Below are 20,394 nucleotides of genomic sequence, written 5' to 3'. Positions count from 1 at the left end.
ACGAACGAGTGTCAATTTTAAGCCCGACGCGAAGCGAGGGCTTAAAATGTTCACGAGTTCGGAATTTCTTTACCGCCCGTGGCACACACAATGTTTTTCATCACACTTGTAAGGAAAAAAAGGAGAATTAATAAAAACAAACTTCTGTATAAAACACTTTTCCGCCCTAGGGCGAAAATTTCAATTTCCCGCCCGCAAGCCCTACGTGTAAATAAGTGTTTTTCATCACACTTGCTCGGAAAAGATTTTTTCCGCCCTAGGGCGAAAATTTCAATTTCCCGCCCGCAAGCCCTACGTGTAAATACATCTTTTCCGAGCAAGTGTGATGAAAAATCTTTATCAGCATACATAAACGATTATCATTTTCATCGTTGCGAGAAACTAGAGTTATCCAAAAATAATCATTTTGTAACCTGCCCCTGGTCACGCATTGTTGTTACTTGTCATGTCATGTCATGGAACTTGCCTACATGTCATTATGCGATATGTGTCATTTATTCCTTTCAAGCTGTGATCCATAATATTGTTTGTAATTAACGGTTTGTGTGATCGTGTCTTGTATGGTTTAGTGGACCAAACATGGCGCAGTGGGAAGGTTTCAGCGTCTCGGTGCGCTGCGGGTCGCCGCTCGGCTGCTACCAGGGCACGATCCTCGCGGCTGATGGAGCGTCCATCACGCTTACCAAACCATTTCGGAACGGATTCCCTTATCCTAAGGCACAGGTTACGTTAAAGTAAGTCCTTCAGCTAGTCTTGTAAGCTTGGTAGGTTCGTCACTTTTAAATTTAGCCAACTGCCTACTCCTGCCCTCGATTAGGGTGACCAGATACAAATTTCAAAAGTCCTGACAAAATTCCTGATTTTCGGCCGAAATTCCTGACATGAGCTGTCGCGGTCGCGGCGGGTACCAAACGCCCGAGACTATGTACTTTTACGGATGTTTTACGAATTAAATATCCGTTACTGAAAGAAGGTAGAGAGCCGAGTGAAGTGTATTGTACTGTATACCATTTTATTGTTTTGTTTATTTGTCCTTCGGGAAACGGAAATGCCAAAATTCCTGACATTTCCCTTTTCCGGCCGCATTCCTGACATATGCCTAAAATTCCTGACATGTCAGGAAAATTCCTGACGTCTGGTCACCCTACCCTCGATCAGAATTAGGAGAGTTTTCAGATTACCTGAGCTGAATTTTTATATCCTGGATATTTAAAAGACAAATTCGATTGGCTATTTTCTTCCCAATCGTCCTGTTTTTTCTACTAACTTTGTATTAAAATGACAAATAAGTTCAATACATTGGGGAAATATGTTTGTTTTGCATAACTATATTACATCATCAATAGTATAGATGAGTAATATAGTAGAGATAGAGAGTATAGATTCTATACTAACACAAAATGACTGCCAGTTGGTTCCGTTTTCCAATAAATCAGTCCTATGCAAGTGAGCAGTTATATTTCACACTAGTGTTCAAATGAAATTCAGAGTAACATGTTTTATTTTTATTGCAGTGTATATCATCGCATAAAATCCAGAAGCTATTATGAATGTCATACACTTTAACCTTTTAATTGCCATAGAATTTTCCATCTAGCATGCTTGTGTTGCCGGCGATATGAAGTTATTTATCAGAAACGGGCTAAATGAGCCAAATTTTGTATTGCCTTATATTTCAGTCTACTGCGGTTAAAAGGTTAGTTAAATTTTATATTTACAGAGCATCAGATATCAAATCACTGGAGATTATCTCCGGCAAGACGTCAGGTGGTACAGCGCACAGCACCGTCCCAGTAGTAGGCAAGAAGCGAGTGCCACGGGCTACGGTTGGAGAGAGCTTACAAGAACAGGCTCCGGCACCACCACCGCCGGTTGTTAATAAGAGCAAGCCGGCGAGGAGCAAGCCTATTGATATACAGGCTAAGAATAGGAACAACACTCATGCTGGTATGTGAAAGTCAAGGCTCGGAACTGGTTATTTCTTCATACATAAAATTATAACGTTCTTTATTCATTATTTGTTCTGTTATTTTGTTTTTAATGGGACAATCTAATAATACAAAGTTGTCACTTAAATATATGAATCAGTCCTTAGTAAAGAGCATAAAATAATTAAAAATATTGGGCTATTCTAGGATTTAAACAAATATCGGTTCTGAGCCCTGGTGAAAGTTAAGTCTAGCTTTTCTGTATGACTTTTTGTAGAAACAAATTCTTTTTATGTTCAAGTTTAACCAATGATAACACTAAAATGCGTAATGTCATTTTTGATTGAACTCATCAATTACTTTTTTTTGTTAAAATTAACAATTTAATAACAATGATACCTCCAATCCTGGGCACGCACAGCCGCCTCAGTGCTCAGCAAGCTGCATTCGGAGATGGAACTGGCCTCAGTATTTTAAACTCCAATATGCTTAGATATCACGTTGTCGTACTGATGGCACATTCTTTAGTTAGTAATTGTGTTTGCAGGGAGCTATGGTGCCACTGGCTCAACACCGAAGACCCGGATGGCAGGCGGTGACAAGGCGCGTCGTAAAAACGAAGCGTGCTTCGGCTCCGCTGCCTTGGAGGCCGTCGACAATGATTTTGACTTTGAGGGAAACTTGGCACTTTTTGATAAAGAGGTAAATTTTTATGTCATATTAGGTTTCTTAGACAGGTTGATTTAAAAAACATTGTTCAAAAGTAACATAAGGAAACTTTTCCGTTTCCATGTTTCTTGACTCCTGGGGCCTATTTGCAAAGAAAAATTTGGCTTTAGTTTACTATCAGCCAATTCTTGATGAAGGTGTCCCATTTTTAACTATACATGTGCATTCAAGGGAATCAATATTTATACATTTAATTTATAAAGAATATTCTCACACAAAATATAATTCGACAATTTGTTTGTACATACAGTACTTACCTACGGCTCATTCTGGCATGACAGCACCTTAGAAATATAACAAGCCCAAATAATGATGGGCAAAGTTAAAGGCACGAGACCTCAGGGCCCTCCTCCTACTAGATGGCGTGCTAAAATTACGGCACCTATGCATTAAAACTCCATGAGGCCATGCGCTTGGCGGGGAATGGATTCCTATGGCGGAACCTGGTTTTCAACAGAAGGATATGATGTCACAATCCTCAATATTGCGGGACCAACTGAAGAATAGATAAAACAAGCTTTATCAAGTCCATGAAAAAGTCAAAATATTTATTGTCAGTCATTAATCATTATCAATCATGTCTGCATGTCCTACCTCAGAGACTTACAATATCGAAATTTGGACACTTCATTCTAAATGAGATGGTAGTGACATTAACATAAATTGTATTGTGTCCTTTTTAGGCGCTCTGGCAACAAATGCGTCCCGACGTCGTTCGCGTAGCCGCCGCCCGCGACGAAATGGCCGCCGGCGGCAAACTGCGACACGACCAGAACGTGCTCCGAACAACTGCACCAGACACCGCCCCTGTCACCGTACCACCAGCGTTAAGAGGCGCTAGAGACTATGTCACTGATTCCGGGACGAGGTTACCCAGTGTGTCAGCGGCTTTAAGAGGAAGATTGTGGGCTGGATTGAGAAGGACGGATGATGAGACGCAGCATACAGCGAGGGCGCTGTTCGCGCGTGCGACTGCTGATGTGGCGTTGAAACTTGTCGGTGGGACTCGTAGGTAAGAACTATCATTTTTTAAAGTAACATTAAGACAGGGACATGCACTGAGTCAGAATGGCCGAGTGTGTGCTCAATCGGCCATCCTGACTCAGAGCATGTCCCATAATTGGTTTTTAATTGGATAATAAAAGGCTACATTTTTACAAAAAGGAAGACTAAAAGTAGATAAAAACATTGGATTGAAGTTGTAAAACTTTACTTGTTTACTTTCTTTTTTGAACTAGTTTCTTCGAAATCTTTGGTGTCTTTACTTTTCGCTTTTTTATTTTTCCATAATTCTAAAACTTCCTTTGTGACTCCAAGCTGAAAAATAATATGACCAATTTATTCTGATTATTTGTATTTTTTTTATATATTAATATAATTCAGGTCCGTTGCAACAAAAATATTAACTATAATCTATAACGTTTTCGGCATTGTATTGTCAATCTATATGTAATCGTTTTCAATGTATCTTTTTTATAATGACTGTTTGTGCCAAAATAAAGAGAGAAAAAAATATTAAAGAGAAATATCAATGTTACTGTAATGTAAGAGTGATACGTCATAGTGAAATGATATATCTTTATTTTCAGGCAACTGGCCCATAGATAAATACCTTAAAACTAGCATAGATATTATGAAATATTATCTTAAAAACTAAAACACATATTAGCTGTGATGCATTTCGCAAGCACGCTGTGCCAGGGAACCGAACGCGGAATCGTCGAAACTTGACAGTTGACACCCTTCGGCCAAAACTCCTCTTTCGTAAAGGTCAATGACCATGCCCTCCGGTTAGCATGGAGTCCGTCTAAACTAACTTTTGCACCAACTATAAGAGAACAAAGTGAGGGCACTCCCTTTCTTGTTTTAATAAACATCATATTTCCTAGAAATTTGTCATTAATTTATCACTTGTAGTTCGCCCCGAACTGAGAACTCGTGGTTCGCCAAAAAGTTAGATCAATGCACCCGCTCTCCCGCTCCCGCTCCCTCCCCCGCCCCGCTCTCTGTTTCCGCTACCCAAAAGTTGTCTGGAAGAGATAGCTCTTTAGCGATAAGACCGCCTGTTGTTTGCCTCTACATTTAATCAATTCATCAATCAAATCAATCAAAAAAAAAATCTGTCTTCATTATTTTGGGAACAAAAAAGCAGATTGCTAAAGTACGTGAACTTGAAATCGACTTGCGAATATCAGGGCTGCCTATATCAGAAGAGAGACAGGTTAAAAATTTAGGCATCGTAATGGAGGAGTCGCTTCGATTTGAAGCCCATATAAACTCTAAAATACCAAAATGCTATGGTGCTCTAAAATCATTATATAAGCTTAGACCCTACCTAACACAAAATGTTCGCGAACGCTTGTCAGATGCGCTAGTTTTATCCCAACTGGATTATGGAGACGTTGTATATGGGCCTTGCATAAGAAAAAGAACAGAACCAGCGATTCAACGTGTACAAAATTCATGCATACGTTTCTGTTAAGATATCCCTCGCCGCTCACATATTAGCCCTTACCTTAATAAAGCGGGTAAACTGAATATGTCACACAGACGAATATTAAAGCTTGCGTCAATGGTATTTACGCTTAAACAATCTGGTATTCCACCCTATCTCGCGTGTAAACTTGAATGGAAGCCAAACCGAAAGTTGAAAGGTCTGCGTGAGCAACAAGAGCGTATCTCCCTTCCATTGCTCCGGCTTCAGTCATTTAGAGGCAGCTTTCGCTATGCTGCGTCTAAATGCTGGAACAATTTGCCGCCACCAGTAGTTAACAGTAAGTCCCTGGCGGTTTTCAAACTACGTTGCAAGGCTTATTTGCTGGACCTCCAAAAGAATGTAACATACACTTTTGGTTGAGTGACCTGCTCTATAGATATTTAATTTTAGTAAAGTTAGCACTTTTTTATCCACTGCACATTGTTCGGTTTTGCTATCTTGTCCTACATGTAATAAATAGTGTAAATGTTTTTACTGTCCTTAGCTAGATACAAATACGGCGGTGGCAGAATAACAGCGTCCGTTGCTGCAAGTCTTTAAGGCCGCTGTGCCCCGAAGCCTTCTGGCACAGACATAAGCTGAGCCACTTACCTTTTCAATTAGTTTGTAAGCATTATCGTGTACTTTTATTATGTACCTATGTTCAAACTTTTTGAATAAACGTCTTTTATTATTATTATTTGTATCTCCTTGGATATCACGGGCCTATAATCCCGGTTTTTTGATAGGCTTGCGTGGGGACACAGATCCAACACGTAGAGGCCCCTTGGAGAGCTTTAATGTCATGTAGAACGCCTGCTGGAACCCGTTCACAGGTGCAACAATAGACACCCATGAACCGGTCTCAGCAGGCATTGGGACTATTGTAGCAAAAGTGAATAGTATACCGGTCTATGGATTGAAGTTTGGGTGGACAATGAGACTGGGCTATTGTAAAGAGTTCGGACACCTGCCATAACAATGCTAACACACGTTATCGAGGCAGGTGGTGACTTGCCGCTGACTAGATGGGCCCCTAAAACTGCCGTCGTGAAGACGACCAGGGGCAACATCGGTGTGAGCGGCTCAGGGGTGTCGAGAGGTGTGCGCCGCTTTCTACCCAGTGGCTGTTACCAGCCACTGTGCCAACTCGCGTCTTATGCATCTTTCACTTCCACCCCTGGAGCATATAGCTCCAGCGACTCCTCTCTGGACGGCCAATTAAGGCAAGCCAGAGCTGAGAGTCCTGCGGGTCCCCTTGGGGTCCACTCCGACCGACGAAGACACGCCGGAGACGGAGACCCTGACCGACTCTCGGGAGCACTCGGGTCCGTGGGGTCGTTACTCCCCAACAGCTCGCCACAAGCTGCCCTGCGGCCTTATTATTATTATTATTAATTGTTCTTTTCTTTTATATCTTTTTACTGAGGTGTGCCAATAAAGAGTATTCTATCTATGCACCTACTTAGTCGGCAAAGGATTTTATGTGATTTATGGCAAGGTCTGTGGAGCCCTGGAGGTCTGTGGAGAACTGATAGATTTAAGTCACAACACCATAGAGATTAAAATAAACTGTATCTGTGTTAAGCAGTTATCTTTCTTGTCAAATGTCAAATACCTATATTATGTTTACTTTTCCTGTCCTCCTCCTGTTAATTATTTAAAAATGGTAAATTTAAAAACAATATAACTGTGTAAGCCGAGCCTTTCATTTGATACCAAACTCGACCATACCTCCTTGCAAATAAGATGACCAGAAAAGCGAGACCTCTCACAAATAGCTTTCTAGCCTCTTAAGTTCTTCTAGCTCAATAAAACCTTGATCATAATTTAATAATTTAATGACTAAAATATAATTCCCTCAACTATACGTTTACCTAATTTCATTTCAATTAGAACAAATTTACTTAAGTTATTGCGTATCAAACTATCCTCTGATAGCTAAGCTTAAAAACATCGAAATGCCGAGACGTGCCCCTAGTCAGCCGCGTGTTCCAAGTTGAATGTGAGAACTTCACTTCGCTTCGCTCGCTCGTTCGATTACAAATAATTTTGAATTTGTAACGCCATCCATAGGTAACTTGGTCCCACTCAAGGAGAGTTTGCCTACTGTGGGTACATGTTAAAATAAATGTTTTTGACCACACCAGCTCGGAAAGTCTTACTTTGCACTTCAAAAACTGATAGCAAAGTTGCATTTTATTCACATGTGAGGCAAAGTAATCAAATGCAAATTCTGAGTTGTTTTCTCATGTTTGCTGGTAGAATTGACTTTTAAATGATGACTTTGGATGATAGATATTTAATAACATTTCATTTGGATTTAATTTAGTTTGATCTTGTCTGATATTTTACATTTAATATTTGATTCGGGTTGGTGTGGTGAAAAATTTTGTGTTTCACTCGGGGGCAAATTTTGTTTAACCCTCGTGCTTTGAAACCCTCGCAACGCTCAAGATTCCATTTTTCGAATCACTCGCTACGCTCGTGGTTCAATTTTGGAATCTTTCGCTTGATCGGGTATCAATATTAGCACGAGCGGTTAAACAACAACTTTGCCCCCTTGTAAAACAAATAACTATTGTACAGATTGGACCCGCGCAACGCGCACCAGCGGCCGCGCGCCGGCGTGGTGGCGGGGCGCGGGGCGGGCGCCGCGGCCGCCGTGTCCACGGCGCGGCTGCTGCGCGCGCACGGCGTCGACACCTACGTCGTACCGCTCGACGGTTAGTACCAGTCTGTAGGCCAGCGGCCGCCGCGGCCGCCGTGTCCACGGCGCGGCTGCTGCGCGCGCACGGCGTCGACACCTACGTCGTACCGCTCGACGGTTAGTACCAGTCTGTAGGCCAGCGGCCGCCGCGGCCGCCGTGTCCACGGCGCGGCTGCTGCGCGCGCACGGCGTCGACACCTACGTCGTACCGCTCGACGGTTAGTACCAGTCTGTAGGCCAGCGGCCGCCGTGTCCACGGCGCGGCTGCTGCGCGCGCACGGCGTCGACACCTACGTCGTACCGCTCGACGGTTAGTACCAGTCTGTAGGCCAGCGGCCTCCGCGGCCGCCGTGTCCACGGCGCGGCTGCTGCGCGCGCACGGCGTCGACACCTACGTCGTACCGCTCGACGGTTAGTACCAGTCTGTAGGCCAGCGGCCGCCGCGGCCGCCGTGTCCACGGCGCGGCTGCTGCGCGCGCACGGCGTCGACACCTACGTCGTACCGCTCGACGGTTAGTACCAGTCTGTAGGCCAGCGGCCGCCGCGGCCGCCGTGTCCACGGCGCGGCTGCTGCGCGCGCACGGCGTCGACACCTACGTCGTACCGCTCGACGGTTAGTACCAGTCTGTAGGCCAGCGGCCGCCGCGGCCGCCGTGTCCACGGCGCGGCTGCTGCGCGCGCACGGCGTCGACACCTACGTCGTACCGCTCGACGGTTAGTACCAGTCTGTAGGCCAGCGGCCGCCGCGGCCGCCGTGTCCACGGCGCGGCTGCTGCGCGCGCACGGCGTCGACACCTACGTCGTACCGCTCGACGGTTAGTACCAGTCTGTAGGCCAGCGGCCGCCGTGTCCACGGCGCGGCTGCTGCGCGCGCACGGCGTCGACACCTACGTCGTACCGCTCGACGGTTAGTACCAGTCTGTAGGCCAGCGGCCTCCGCGGCCGCCGTGTCCACGGCGCGGCTGCTGCGCGCGCACGGCGTCGACACCTACGTCGTACCGCTCGACGGTTAGTACCAGTCTGTAGGCCAGCGGCCGCCGCGGCCGCCGTGTCCACGGCGCGGCTGCTGCGCGCGCACGGCGTCGACACCTACGTCGTACCGCTCGACGGTTAGTACCAGTCTGTAGGCCAGCGGCCGCCGCGGCCGCCGTGTCCACGGCGCGGCTGCTGCGCGCGCACGGCGTCGACACCTACGTCGTACCGCTCGACGGTTAGTACCAGTCTGTAGGCCAGCGGCCGCCGCGGCCGCCGTGTCCACGGCGCGGCTGCTGCGCGCGCACGGCGTCGACACCTACGTCGTACCGCTCGACGGTTAGTACCAGTCTGTAGGCCAGCGGCCTCCGCGGCCGCCGTGTCCACGGCGCGGCTGCTGCGCGCGCACGGCGTCGACACCTACGTCGTACCGCTCGACGGTTAGTACCAGTCTGTAGGCCAGCGGCCGCCGCGGCCGCCGTGTCCACGGCGCGGCTGCTGCGCGCGCACGGCGTCGACACCTACGTCGTACCGCTCGACGGTTAGTACCAGTCTGTAGGCCAGCGGCCGCCGCGGCCGCCGTGTCCACGGCGCGGCTGCTGCGCGCGCACGGCGTCGACACCTACGTCGTACCGCTCGACGGTTAGTACCAGTCTGTAGGCCAGCGGCCGCCGCGGCCGCCGTGTCCACGGCGCGGCTGCTGCGCGCGCACGGCGTCGACACCTACGTCGTACCGCTCGACGGTTAGTACCAGTCTGTAGGCCAGCGGCCGCCGCGGCCGCCGTGTCCACGGCGCGGCTGCTGCGCGCGCACGGCGTCGACACCTACGTCGTACCGCTCGACGGTTAGTACCAGTCTGTAGGCCAGCGGCCGCCGCGGCCGCCGTGTCCACGGCGCGGCTGCTGCGCGCGCACGGCGTCGACACCTACGTCGTACCGCTCGACGGTTAGTACCAGTCTGTAGGCCAGCGGCCTCCGCGGCCGCCGTGTCCACGGCGCGGCTGCTGCGCGCGCACGGCGTCGACACCTACGTCGTACCGCTCGACGGTTAGTACCAGTCTGTAGGCCAGCGGCCGCCGCGGCCGCCGTGTCCACGGCGCGGCTGCTGCGCGCGCACGGCGTCGACACCTACGTCGTACCGCTCGACGGTTAGTACCAGTCTGTAGGCCAGCGGCCGCCGCGGCCGCCGTGTCCACGGCGCGGCTGCTGCGCGCGCACGGCGTCGACACCTACGTCGTACCGCTCGACGGTTAGTACCAGTCTGTAGGCCAGCGGCCGCCGCGGCCGCCGTGTCCACGGCGCGGCTGCTGCGCGCGCACGGCGTCGACACCTACGTCGTACCGCTCGACGGTTAGTACCAGTCTGTAGGCCAGCGGCCGCCGCGGCCGCCGTGTCCACGGCGCGGCTGCTGCGCGCGCACGGCGTCGACACCTACGTCGTACCGCTCGACGGTTAGTACCAGTCTGTAGGCCAGCGGCCGCCGCGGCCGCCGTGTCCACGGCGCGGCTGCTGCGCGCGCACGGCGTCGACACCTACGTCGTACCGCTCGACGGTTAGTACCAGTCTGTAGGCCAGCGGCCGCCGCGGCCGCCGTGTCCACGGCGCGGCTGCTGCGCGCGCACGGCGTCGATACCTACGTCGTACCGCTCGACGGTTAGTACCAGTCTGTAGGCCAGCGGCCGCCGCGGCCGCCGTGTCCACGGCGCGGCTGCTGCGCGCGCACGGCGTCGACACCTACGTCGTACCGCTCGACGGTTAGTACCAGTCTGTAGGCCAGCGGCCGCCGCGGCCGCCGTGTCCACGGCGCGGCTGCTGCGCGCGCACGGCGTCGACACCTACGTCGTACCGCTCGACGGTTAGTACCAGTCTGTAGGCCAGCGGCCGCCGCGGCCGCCGTGTCCACGGCGCGGCTGCTGCGCGCGCACGGCGTCGACACCTACGTCGTACCGCTCGACGGTTAGTACCAGTCTGTAGGCCAGCGGCCGCCGCGGCCGCCGTGTCCACGGCGCGGCTGCTGCGCGCGCACGGCGTCGACACCTACGTCGTACCGCTCGACGGTTAGTACCAGTCTGTAGGCCAGCGGCCGCCGCGGCCGCCGTGTCCACGGCGCGGCTGCTGCGCGCGCACGGCGTCGACACCTACGTCGTACCGCTCGACGGTTAGTACCAGTCTGTAGGCCAGCGGCCGCCGCGGCCGCCGTGTCCACGGCGCGGCTGCTGCGCGCGCACGGCGTCGACACCTACGTCGTACCGCTCGACGGTTAGTACCAGTCTGTAGGCCAGCGGCCGCCGCGGCCGCCGTGTCCACGGCGCGGCTGCTGCGCGCGCACGGCGTCGACACCTACGTCGTACCGCTCGACGGTTAGTACCAGTCTGTAGGCCAGCGGCCGCCGCGGCCGCCGTGTCCACGGCGCGGCTGCTGCGCGCGCACGGCGTCGACACCTACGTCGTACCGCTCGACGGTTAGTACCAGTCTGTAGGCCAGCGGCCGCCGCGGCCGCCGTGTCCACGGCGCGGCTGCTGCGCGCGCACGGCGTCGACACCTACGTCGTACCGCTCGACGGTTAGTACCAGTCTGTAGGCCAGCGGCCGCCGCGGCCGCCGTGTCCACGGCGCGGCTGCTGCGCGCGCACGGCGTCGACACCTACGTCGTACCGCTCGACGGTTAGTACCAGTCTGTAGGCCAGCGGCCGCCGCGGCCGCCGTGTCCACGGCGCGGCTGCTGCGCGCGCACGGCGTCGACACCTACGTCGTACCGCTCGACGGTTAGTACCAGTCTGTAGGCCAGCGGCCGCCGCGGCCGCCGTGTCCACGGCGCGGCTGCTGCGCGCGCACGGCGTCGACACCTACGTCGTACCGCTCGACGGTTAGTACCAGTCTGTAGGCCAGCGGCCGCCGCGGCCGCCGTGTCCACGGCGCGGCTGCTGCGCGCGCACGGCGTCGACACCTACGTCGTACCGCTCGACGGTTAGTACCAGTCTGTAGGCCAGCGGCCGCCGCGGCCGCCGTGTCCACGGCGCGGCTGCTGCGCGCGCACGGCGTCGACACCTACGTCGTACCGCTCGACGGTTAGTACCAGTCTGTAGGCCAGCGGCCGCCGCGGCCGCCGTGTCCACGGCGCGGCTGCTGCGCGCGCACGGCGTCGACACCTACGTCGTACCGCTCGACGGTTAGTACCAGTCTGTAGGCCAGCGGCCGCCGCGGCCGCCGTGTCCACGGCGCGGCTGCTGCGCGCGCACGGCGTCGACACCTACGTCGTACCGCTCGACGGTTAGTACCAGTCTGTAGGCCAGCGGCCGCCGCGGCCGCCGTGTCCACGGCGCGGCTGCTGCGCGCGCACGGCGTCGACACCTACGTCGTACCGCTCGACGGTTAGTACCAGTCTGTAGGCCAGCGGCCGCCGCGGCCGCCGTGTCCACGGCGCGGCTGCTGCGCGCGCACGGCGTCGATACCTACGTCGTACCGCTCGACGGTTAGTACCAGTCTGTAGGCCAGCGGCCGCCGCGGCCGCCGTGTCCACGGCGCGGCTGCTGCGCGCGCACGGCGTCGATACCTACGTCGTACCGCTCGACGGTTAGTACCAGTCTGTAGGCCAGCGGCCGCCGCGGCCGCCGTGTCCACGGCGCGGCTGCTGCGCGCGCACGGCGTCGACACCTACGTCGTACCGCTCGACGGTTAGTACCAGTCTGTAGGCCAGCGGCCGCCGCGGCCGCCGTGTCCACGGCGCGGCTGCTGCGCGCGCACGGCGTCGACACCTACGTCGTACCGCTCGACGGTTAGTACCAGTCTGTAGGCCAGCGGCCGCCGCGGCCGCCGTGTCCACGGCGCGGCTGCTGCGCGCGCACGGCGTCGACACCTACGTCGTACCGCTCGACGGTTAGTACCAGTCTGTAGGCCAGCGGCCGCCGCGGCCGCCGTGTCCACGGCGCGGCTGCTGCGCGCGCACGGCGTCGACACCTACGTCGTACCGCTCGACGGTTAGTACCAGTCTGTAGGCCAGCGGCCGCCGCGGCCGCCGTGTCCACGGCGCGGCTGCTGCGCGCGCACGGCGTCGACACCTACGTCGTACCGCTCGACGGTTAGTACCAGTCTGTAGGCCAGCGGCCGCCGCGGCCGCCGTGTCCACGGCGCGGCTGCTGCGCGCGCACGGCGTCGACACCTACGTCGTACCGCTCGACGGTTAGTACCAGTCTGTAGGCCAGCGGCCGCCGCGGCCGCCGTGTCCACGGCGCGGCTGCTGCGCGCGCACGGCGTCGACACCTACGTCGTACCGCTCGACGGTTAGTACCAGTCTGTAGGCCAGCGGCCGCCGCGGCCGCCGTGTCCACGGCGCGGCTGCTGCGCGCGCACGGCGTCGACACCTACGTCGTACCGCTCGACGGTTAGTACCAGTCTGTAGGCCAGCGGCCGCCGCGGCCGCCGTGTCCACGGCGCGGCTGCTGCGCGCGCACGGCGTCGACACCTACGTCGTACCGCTCGACGGTTAGTACCAGTCTGTAGGCCAGCGGCCGCCGCGGCCGCCGTGTCCACGGCGCGGCTGCTGCGCGCGCACGGCGTCGACACCTACGTCGTACCGCTCGACGGTTAGTACCAGTCTGTAGGCCAGCGGCCGCCGCGGCCGCCGTGTCCACGGCGCGGCTGCTGCGCGCGCACGGCGTCGACACCTACGTCGTACCGCTCGACGGTTAGTACCAGTCTGTAGGCCAGCGGCCGCCGCGGCCGCCGTGTCCACGGCGCGGCTGCTGCGCGCGCACGGCGTCGACACCTACGTCGTACCGCTCGACGGTTAGTACCAGTCTGTAGGCCAGCGGCCGCCGCGGCCGCCGTGTCCACGGCGCGGCTGCTGCGCGCGCACGGCGTCGACACCTACGTCGTACCGCTCGACGGTTAGTACCAGTCTGTAGGCCAGCGGCCGCCGCGGCCGCCGTGTCCACGGCGCGGCTGCTGCGCGCGCACGGCGTCGACACCTACGTCGTACCGCTCGACGGTTAGTACCAGTCTGTAGGCCAGCGGCCGCCGCGGCCGCCGTGTCCACGGCGCGGCTGCTGCGCGCGCACGGCGTCGACACCTACGTCGTACCGCTCGACGGTTAGTACCAGTCTGTAGGCCAGCGGCCGCCGCGGCCGCCGTGTCCACGGCGCGGCTGCTGCGCGCGCACGGCGTCGACACCTACGTCGTACCGCTCGACGGTTAGTACCAGTCTGTAGGCCAGCGGCCGCCGCGGCCGCCGTGTCCACGGCGCGGCTGCTGCGCGCGCACGGCGTCGACACCTACGTCGTACCGCTCGACGGTTAGTACCAGTCTGTAGGCCAGCGGCCGCCGCGGCCGCCGTGTCCACGGCGCGGCTGCTGCGCGCGCACGGCGTCGACACCTACGTCGTACCGCTCGACGGTTAGTACCAGTCTGTAGGCCAGCGGCCGCCGCGGCCGCCGTGTCCACGGCGCGGCTGCTGCGCGCGCACGGCGTCGACACCTACGTCGTACCGCTCGACGGTTAGTACCAGTCTGTAGGCCAGCGGCCGCCGCGGCCGCCGTGTCCACGGCGCGGCTGCTGCGCGCGCACGGCGTCGACACCTACGTCGTACCGCTCGACGGTTAGTACCAGTCTGTAGGCCAGCGGCCGCCGCGGCCGCCGTGTCCACGGCGCGGCTGCTGCGCGCGCACGGCGTCGACACCTACGTCGTACCGCTCGACGGTTAGTACCAGTCTGTAGGCCAGCGGCCGCCGTGTCCACGGTGCGGCTGCTGCGCGCGCACGGCGTCGACACCTACGTCGTACCGCTCGACGGTTAGTACCAGTCTGTAGAGATTCAGCATTTAAATGTATTTTAGGTATAAAAATTCACAGTGCCGGCTGCTGCCGACATATTTACCGTTAACGATTTCAAAATCATATATTATCCGACCGAAATATATGGTGTTTGTAAAAAAAACATAAAAGCATCAGCTTGTACGTCGCCTCACATGGCGACCGTGAGCTCAAACTTCGGTCACGAAATAGACTAATCTACAATACCCACTACAAAATTCTCACTGCCTAAACTGACTTAGTTAGGAAATCATTTTTGCAGTACAGACTGTGTCTTATGGTGGTATGCCACCTGTCCAATTATATAATTACATCTCACATTTTGCTTAGTGAGAGAGTGAGTCGCAATGCACATTGGACAGATGGAATACCAACGGTCGCTCGGAGCAGTCGTGGTTACCATAGTATTGTTCTAATTACAGTATTTCTATTCACAGACACGTGTCCATTAGTGACAAGCGCGTTATCCGCCTACCGCCTATGCGGGGGCCGCGTGCTGGGGCCCACAGACCCCCGCCCCGCGGGGGACCTTCTCCTACTAGCCCTGCACGACCCGGAGACGTCAATACAGCACCCGAGGTATGTATTATTAATTGTATCTATGATATTACTCGAAAACGACTCCAAGAATCTATACAACCACCATGGTTAACTTTATCCGGTATTTATAGATTGTATACTTAGAACAAGATCCCATATCGATTTTAAATTCGCAGACTGCTTTTTTTTTACTTGCGGGGACCGAATAATACTCCCGCATTGAGGAAGTTGTGGGGACCCTTCTATTACCTACTATTTAAGTTTTTTAGGCGCAAAATTACAAAAACAATATGCTTTGTATACTCACAGCAAGATCCCGTGTAGATTCCTTATTATTAACTTCGCTGCCTGCGTCTCGCACATGCAGGGGCCGAATATTTGTTGAATTAATAAAGTCAGAAGAGTCGAAACCCCGCATTGCGGGGGCACTGCTCCTATTGGGACCGCATAATGCGGCGCAACACCAGCGGTATGTGCAGATACATATGCACAGACACATTCTAGATACAAAAGGAAGGTTAGTTTAAAACGATATGTGTAGTACCTATTCATTTTACTGTCAAAAATAATGGACGTTTGTACCTTAACATAACATCAAATTAGGTACCTATATGAAACCATCTGCTTGGCATTCTGTTGTTCGTTTTTAAGAACCCTGTTAGATTAGCTATCTGATTTGCAATTAGTTCCCTAATGCTAATTCATAGAGGGAACTTATATGTATTCTATACTTTACATAAGCATCTGCACAGATTTAAGAGTTATTTTCAGTTTTTGTTTTTTATTTAGAAGAATACTCGCAATTTATCTCATTCATCTGTGCAATGTATTATCGTCATATTGTACGGTTTTTTGTTAAAATTATCCACACATCAAAACGGCAATATGTTTTCAACTAATACGGGAGAATTTATTGGTAGTCATTTTTTTCTGGATTTAATTAAACAAGACTATTGATTACATCCTTATTCGGTATGTTTATGTGAAATATTATCAAAATTGTGTTTTGCCGCTAAAAATTAACATGTGTGATAAAAGTCAAATAGCATGGCGTTATTTTGACAGTTACAATATTTAATTCTAGTTGGTCATATTTGCTTGTTGAGACAATCATAACGCTGACGTGTAAACCGCGTTAAATTTATTTAGTAACTTCCAACTTCTCGGGCTTTTATTTAAAAATTATAATTTGATTTACTTTAGTCTTTAGTAGTAGATATTTTAACACTAGGTAATACAATTTAGTTAATGGCGGTGGAAGCGAATGGGCACCACGGCTTGAGCTGCTCCCGGGCTGCAGGGCGGTTCCCGAGACACCATGCGATCAATGATTTGATACGTCGCACCATGGTCTCGGCGAACGTGCCTTGCATTCTGGAGCCTCAAGGCTTAAGCCGTACAGACGGGAAGCGCCCGGACGGCTTAACGCTGGTTCCGTGGGCCAAAGGCCGCTGCTTGCTCTGGGATGCAACCTGCGTGAGTACTTTTGCGCCTACTCATGTTGCTCCCGGTAGCCGGCTGGCAGGCGCAGCCGCGGCAAATGCCGCGAGGCTCAAGCGATTAAAATACGCCAACCTGGAACCAGCGTACGATTTTGTTCCGGTCGCGGTGGAAACTGCGGGGCCGTGGTGTTCGGAGGCCAAGAGGTTGATTAGAGACTTGGGGCGGCGTCTACGTGACAGAGGAGGCGATCCCCGTTCAGGCTCCTATCTAGTCCAACAGATATCGCTTGCCATCCAGCGCGGTAATGCCGCTAGCATCTTTGGCACTTTTGGGCTGGGTGGGGGTCGGAATGGGGCTGATAGTGTAAGTAGGATAGTATATTAGTAATATGTTTAGATTTTAAGTTAGGAAATTGCATGTAAATTATTTAAGTAGATTTTAAGATTGACTTTGTATTTGTATTTGATGAATAAATATATGTTGATTTAGTTAAGTCCACAATACACATAATTTTATTTGTCGTAAAAACACCAACCCATAAGTTCTATTAGTCTTTCAACCTTACACTTTCACTTTTTGTTGTATTGGTCCTTTTGTTGTATTAAATTGTTTACTTATTATTTTCCCGTTTTCACTCAAATGTTCCAATATTTCCCACCAAGGACATCGGTAATTATTTTTGGCTGGCGCAACGCACCGCCAGTGCAGCACGAGGCTGCACTGGCAGGGTCGCCATGTGGGGCATTCCATGAAATCGTCTACCGTTTGTCCCGTACAAACGCGAATTTTCTGAAGATTTGCAGGTATAAGAGTTTCTTTTTTATGACAAATAGTCAAAAATATGCACAGAAAAATAATCGATTGCTTTAAATGCCGAAAAAAAACTCGCAACACAGGAAATAAAATGCGTTTGTACGGGACAGCCCGTGGAATGCTCCATGTGAGGTTGGGTGTTAAAGGAAACAAAAGCTTCGAGTATAGACGTATAATGGCTTAAATAACACGTACACGCACTTATATAGGTTAAGGCTATGCTTGTGTGTGGGTGAGGTATAGTACACACACTACACTACCTGTGCACTACCTGTTTTTAAAAGTTTTCTATTCTTTATATCCTGCTACCCCAAGGTTGTCTGGAAGAGATCGCTTACAGCGATAAGACCGCCTGTTGCTACCATTATTTACACTGTAAATCTGTTATTTTATTTTTCTTTGTGGTGCAATAAAGAGTATTTACTTACTTACTTACATAATGATAGATACAATGACAAATGGCAATTCGGTTCGAGGGTTAGCGGCTAAATGGACGCCCAGTTCCATTGCGAGAAATTATAACTGAGTTTGATATCGAATAAAAGATGCTTTGCTGTGTTGTAAAAATCCATAATGGTTTCAAATAAGTGTGTAAAAATGTAGGCACGAAGGTTCGGTATCGTATAAGTAGAGTCTGTGCGGAAAGAGAAGAGTTGTGAAATGTATGGGCTCCCTCACATTCCACGACTCTTATCTTTCCGCATAGTTTTATCTGTGGTCATGCACGCAAAAGGACGTCAAGTGGTGCCAACCCTAATAATTGCTCGGAGCAATGCTGAGCCGAACGGAGCCGAGTTTACCCGAAGTCAGGAGTGTCTCCCCACTGGTAATACAAAGGTACATTTTTAGTGTTCCGTACAAAACTTTGTTTTTTCTTTATTCCAGCACTCCCCAAGCCCTCGAGTGGGCCTCCACCTCCCGCGGCGCCCTCGTCATCCTGGAGCCCGGCGGCGACGACTCCGGCCTCTGGGACTCCGTGCTGCTCTCCGCTCGCGCCGTCCTCGTCGCACTGCTACCGCCGTCTCTCTCTGCCGTGGCGCCGCGGCTGCTATTGGCTAACGTGGCGCCGCCGGCGCAGCTGTTTGGCGCGGTGGGCGTGGCCTATAGATCGCCTTTTGGCGCTGCGTCGGTGCTAGCGTTGCATTTGGCTGATGATGATGATTGATTCTACTAAACTACACTCATACTGAAAGATGTCTTGAAATACACTGTTTAGCATTGAAAAAGTGACATTTAGAGAATTCGCCTAAAAATGTTTTCTTTAAACTATAAAGTAAAAAATATCGAAATCGGGTCGCTGACGTATTTAAAGTCGACATTAATGCCCTTGAAATTTGAATACACGTAAAAAAATGAAAGCGATGATGTGTAGAATTTTCATACAAAGTGATCTAATTTAACTGCTCTGGAATGTACTTATATAAAGTGTTTTTTCACTGTGCAATAGATCCCTCATTAAAAAGGCAGACTTATGGCCGAACCGGACATTGACTATTCTTCACTGATAGAAAACTAATTAAATTATTTGTATGAAAATATTTTAATGTTTTTCTTTGGAGTAGAAACACTACTATATAAATTATAAACTGAAATATATGTAATATAGGAAAGAAAAAGTGAGTAAAAACAAATCAAATTGTGATAATAATAATACAGAAGGAACCCAAGGTTTTTTTCCAATATAGAAATCTATTCTCCCACATTGCAAATGGTTCTCAAAAGAGTTATGCTTCAAATTACCTATGCAACAGTACGAATTTAAAAGTATATTTGTTAAAAGGCGGTAAAGAATACTAACAATAACCCTTTGGATGCTAAAAACGCCTAAAGTCGTTTTGAATCGAGTCTCGATATAGTTAGTTAGGCCATTCTCTCGATGATACCTACCGACTTGAGACGTGAGTGTGGACAATTAATTCCAGAGTCCTATGAAAATATGACATGACACTTTCAGACTGCCGCTCGAAAATCGGTGCATCGTTACCACCTCGGAGTAATTAACAGCGGAGACGCCATGTCTAAAATTTTTGGTACAAAATAGTCTGCCGTTTTTTGCGGGGGAGGGGCACATCAAATGTATAGGTACGTCATGTCAGATAAACGTCAGTCCATACATAGGTCGCTCTCATTAGCCAAATTTATATTGGCAATCTTTAGGAATAAAATCGACAGTATAAAACTTGTCGAAGTCTGCGTGCGCCTGTTCGTACCTAACCAATACACCCGCGCGCGCCGGCACCCGCTGCTGGCGGGGGGCTCCGCGCGCACGCAGGCGCACGCGCAGGCGCCGGTCGCGCGCGCGCACGCGCTGCTCAACTCCCTGCTCGAGGCACAGCCGCAGTGCGATTTATTTGTGAGTGCGATGGGGCGAGTGACGATGGAATGCAAGAGGATGTTAGAAAGAGAGATGCCTAAGAGTACCATACCATAATTAATACATGTGTCTGAGCTGTATAGTGTATTGTTATAAATAATGTTAAAAGTGCTTTATCTTGTTAATGTGTTCCAATTTGTGCCGCTTTGGCATTAGCTGTAAGGTGCAATTTGTTATTTGAAATAATAAATAAATAAATAAATAAATAAATATGGTTGACCATTGGCCGCCTATTTTCGACAGAGGGGAACGCCTGTTAATGGCGGCTCCATTGTTAATTACTCCGAGCCTCAGACGGACTTAATAAGCGTTATGGCGTATATTTTCAATGTCATATTGGCTCGCCCGGCCCATGACGTTGGAGTGTGTCACATTTTTTGAATAACAAGTATGGCATGCAAAGGGTTATACAGTTACTAAATACAAAAATGTTACCTCTACTTTTTTTTGTGCTCTGTTCACATACACAACTCTTTTGAGCGCCACCATCTAATTTAAAAAGTAAAGCAAGAATGAATTATTACCTACTTTTTTTGTTTATATTTTGTATTTACTGTCATTACGTTTTAATTTCTATCTTCTGTTTCACTAAAACCTTTTCGAA

At 51.7% G+C, this 20,394-nt stretch overlaps 1 protein-coding gene across 1 annotated transcript; it reads left to right on the top strand.

Moving 5' to 3' along the window:
• Positions 1–461: 461 nt before the first annotated feature.
• Positions 462–19,527, top strand: LOC134672182 (uncharacterized). Its single transcript, XM_063530082.1, has 14 exons — positions 462–734; positions 1,721–1,947; positions 2,476–2,630; positions 3,341–3,669; positions 7,723–7,859; positions 7,984–8,061; positions 8,177–8,254; positions 8,581–8,658; positions 8,774–8,851; positions 9,077–9,154; positions 9,683–9,760; positions 14,430–14,507; positions 15,058–15,199; positions 18,302–19,527. Exons 1-14 carry the CDS (start codon positions 580–582, stop codon positions 18,579–18,581), a joined length of 1,971 nt encoding a protein of 656 aa, XP_063386152.1. The 5' UTR covers positions 462–579; the 3' UTR covers positions 18,582–19,527.
• Positions 19,528–20,394: the final 867 nt, after the last annotated feature.

This window comes from Cydia fagiglandana, chromosome 16, assembly GCF_963556715.1.
Source record: "Cydia fagiglandana chromosome 16, ilCydFagi1.1, whole genome shotgun sequence".
Taxonomy (NCBI): domain Eukaryota; kingdom Metazoa; phylum Arthropoda; class Insecta; order Lepidoptera; family Tortricidae; genus Cydia; species Cydia fagiglandana.
This window is presented reverse-complemented; position numbering and strand designations above follow the sequence as displayed.

Coding starts and splice junctions, on each gene's coding strand:
- LOC134672182 (XM_063530082.1), top strand. CDS start 580: ATGGCGCAGTGGGAAGGTTTCAGCGTCTCGGTGCGCTGCGGGTCGCCG. Junction 1,948..2,475: donor TAGGAACAACACTCATGCTG/GTATGTGAAAGT, acceptor TTGTGTTTGCAG/GGAGCTATGGTGCCACTGGC. Junction 3,670..7,722: donor CTTGTCGGTGGGACTCGTAG/GTAAGAACTATC, acceptor ACTATTGTACAG/ATTGGACCCGCGCAACGCGC.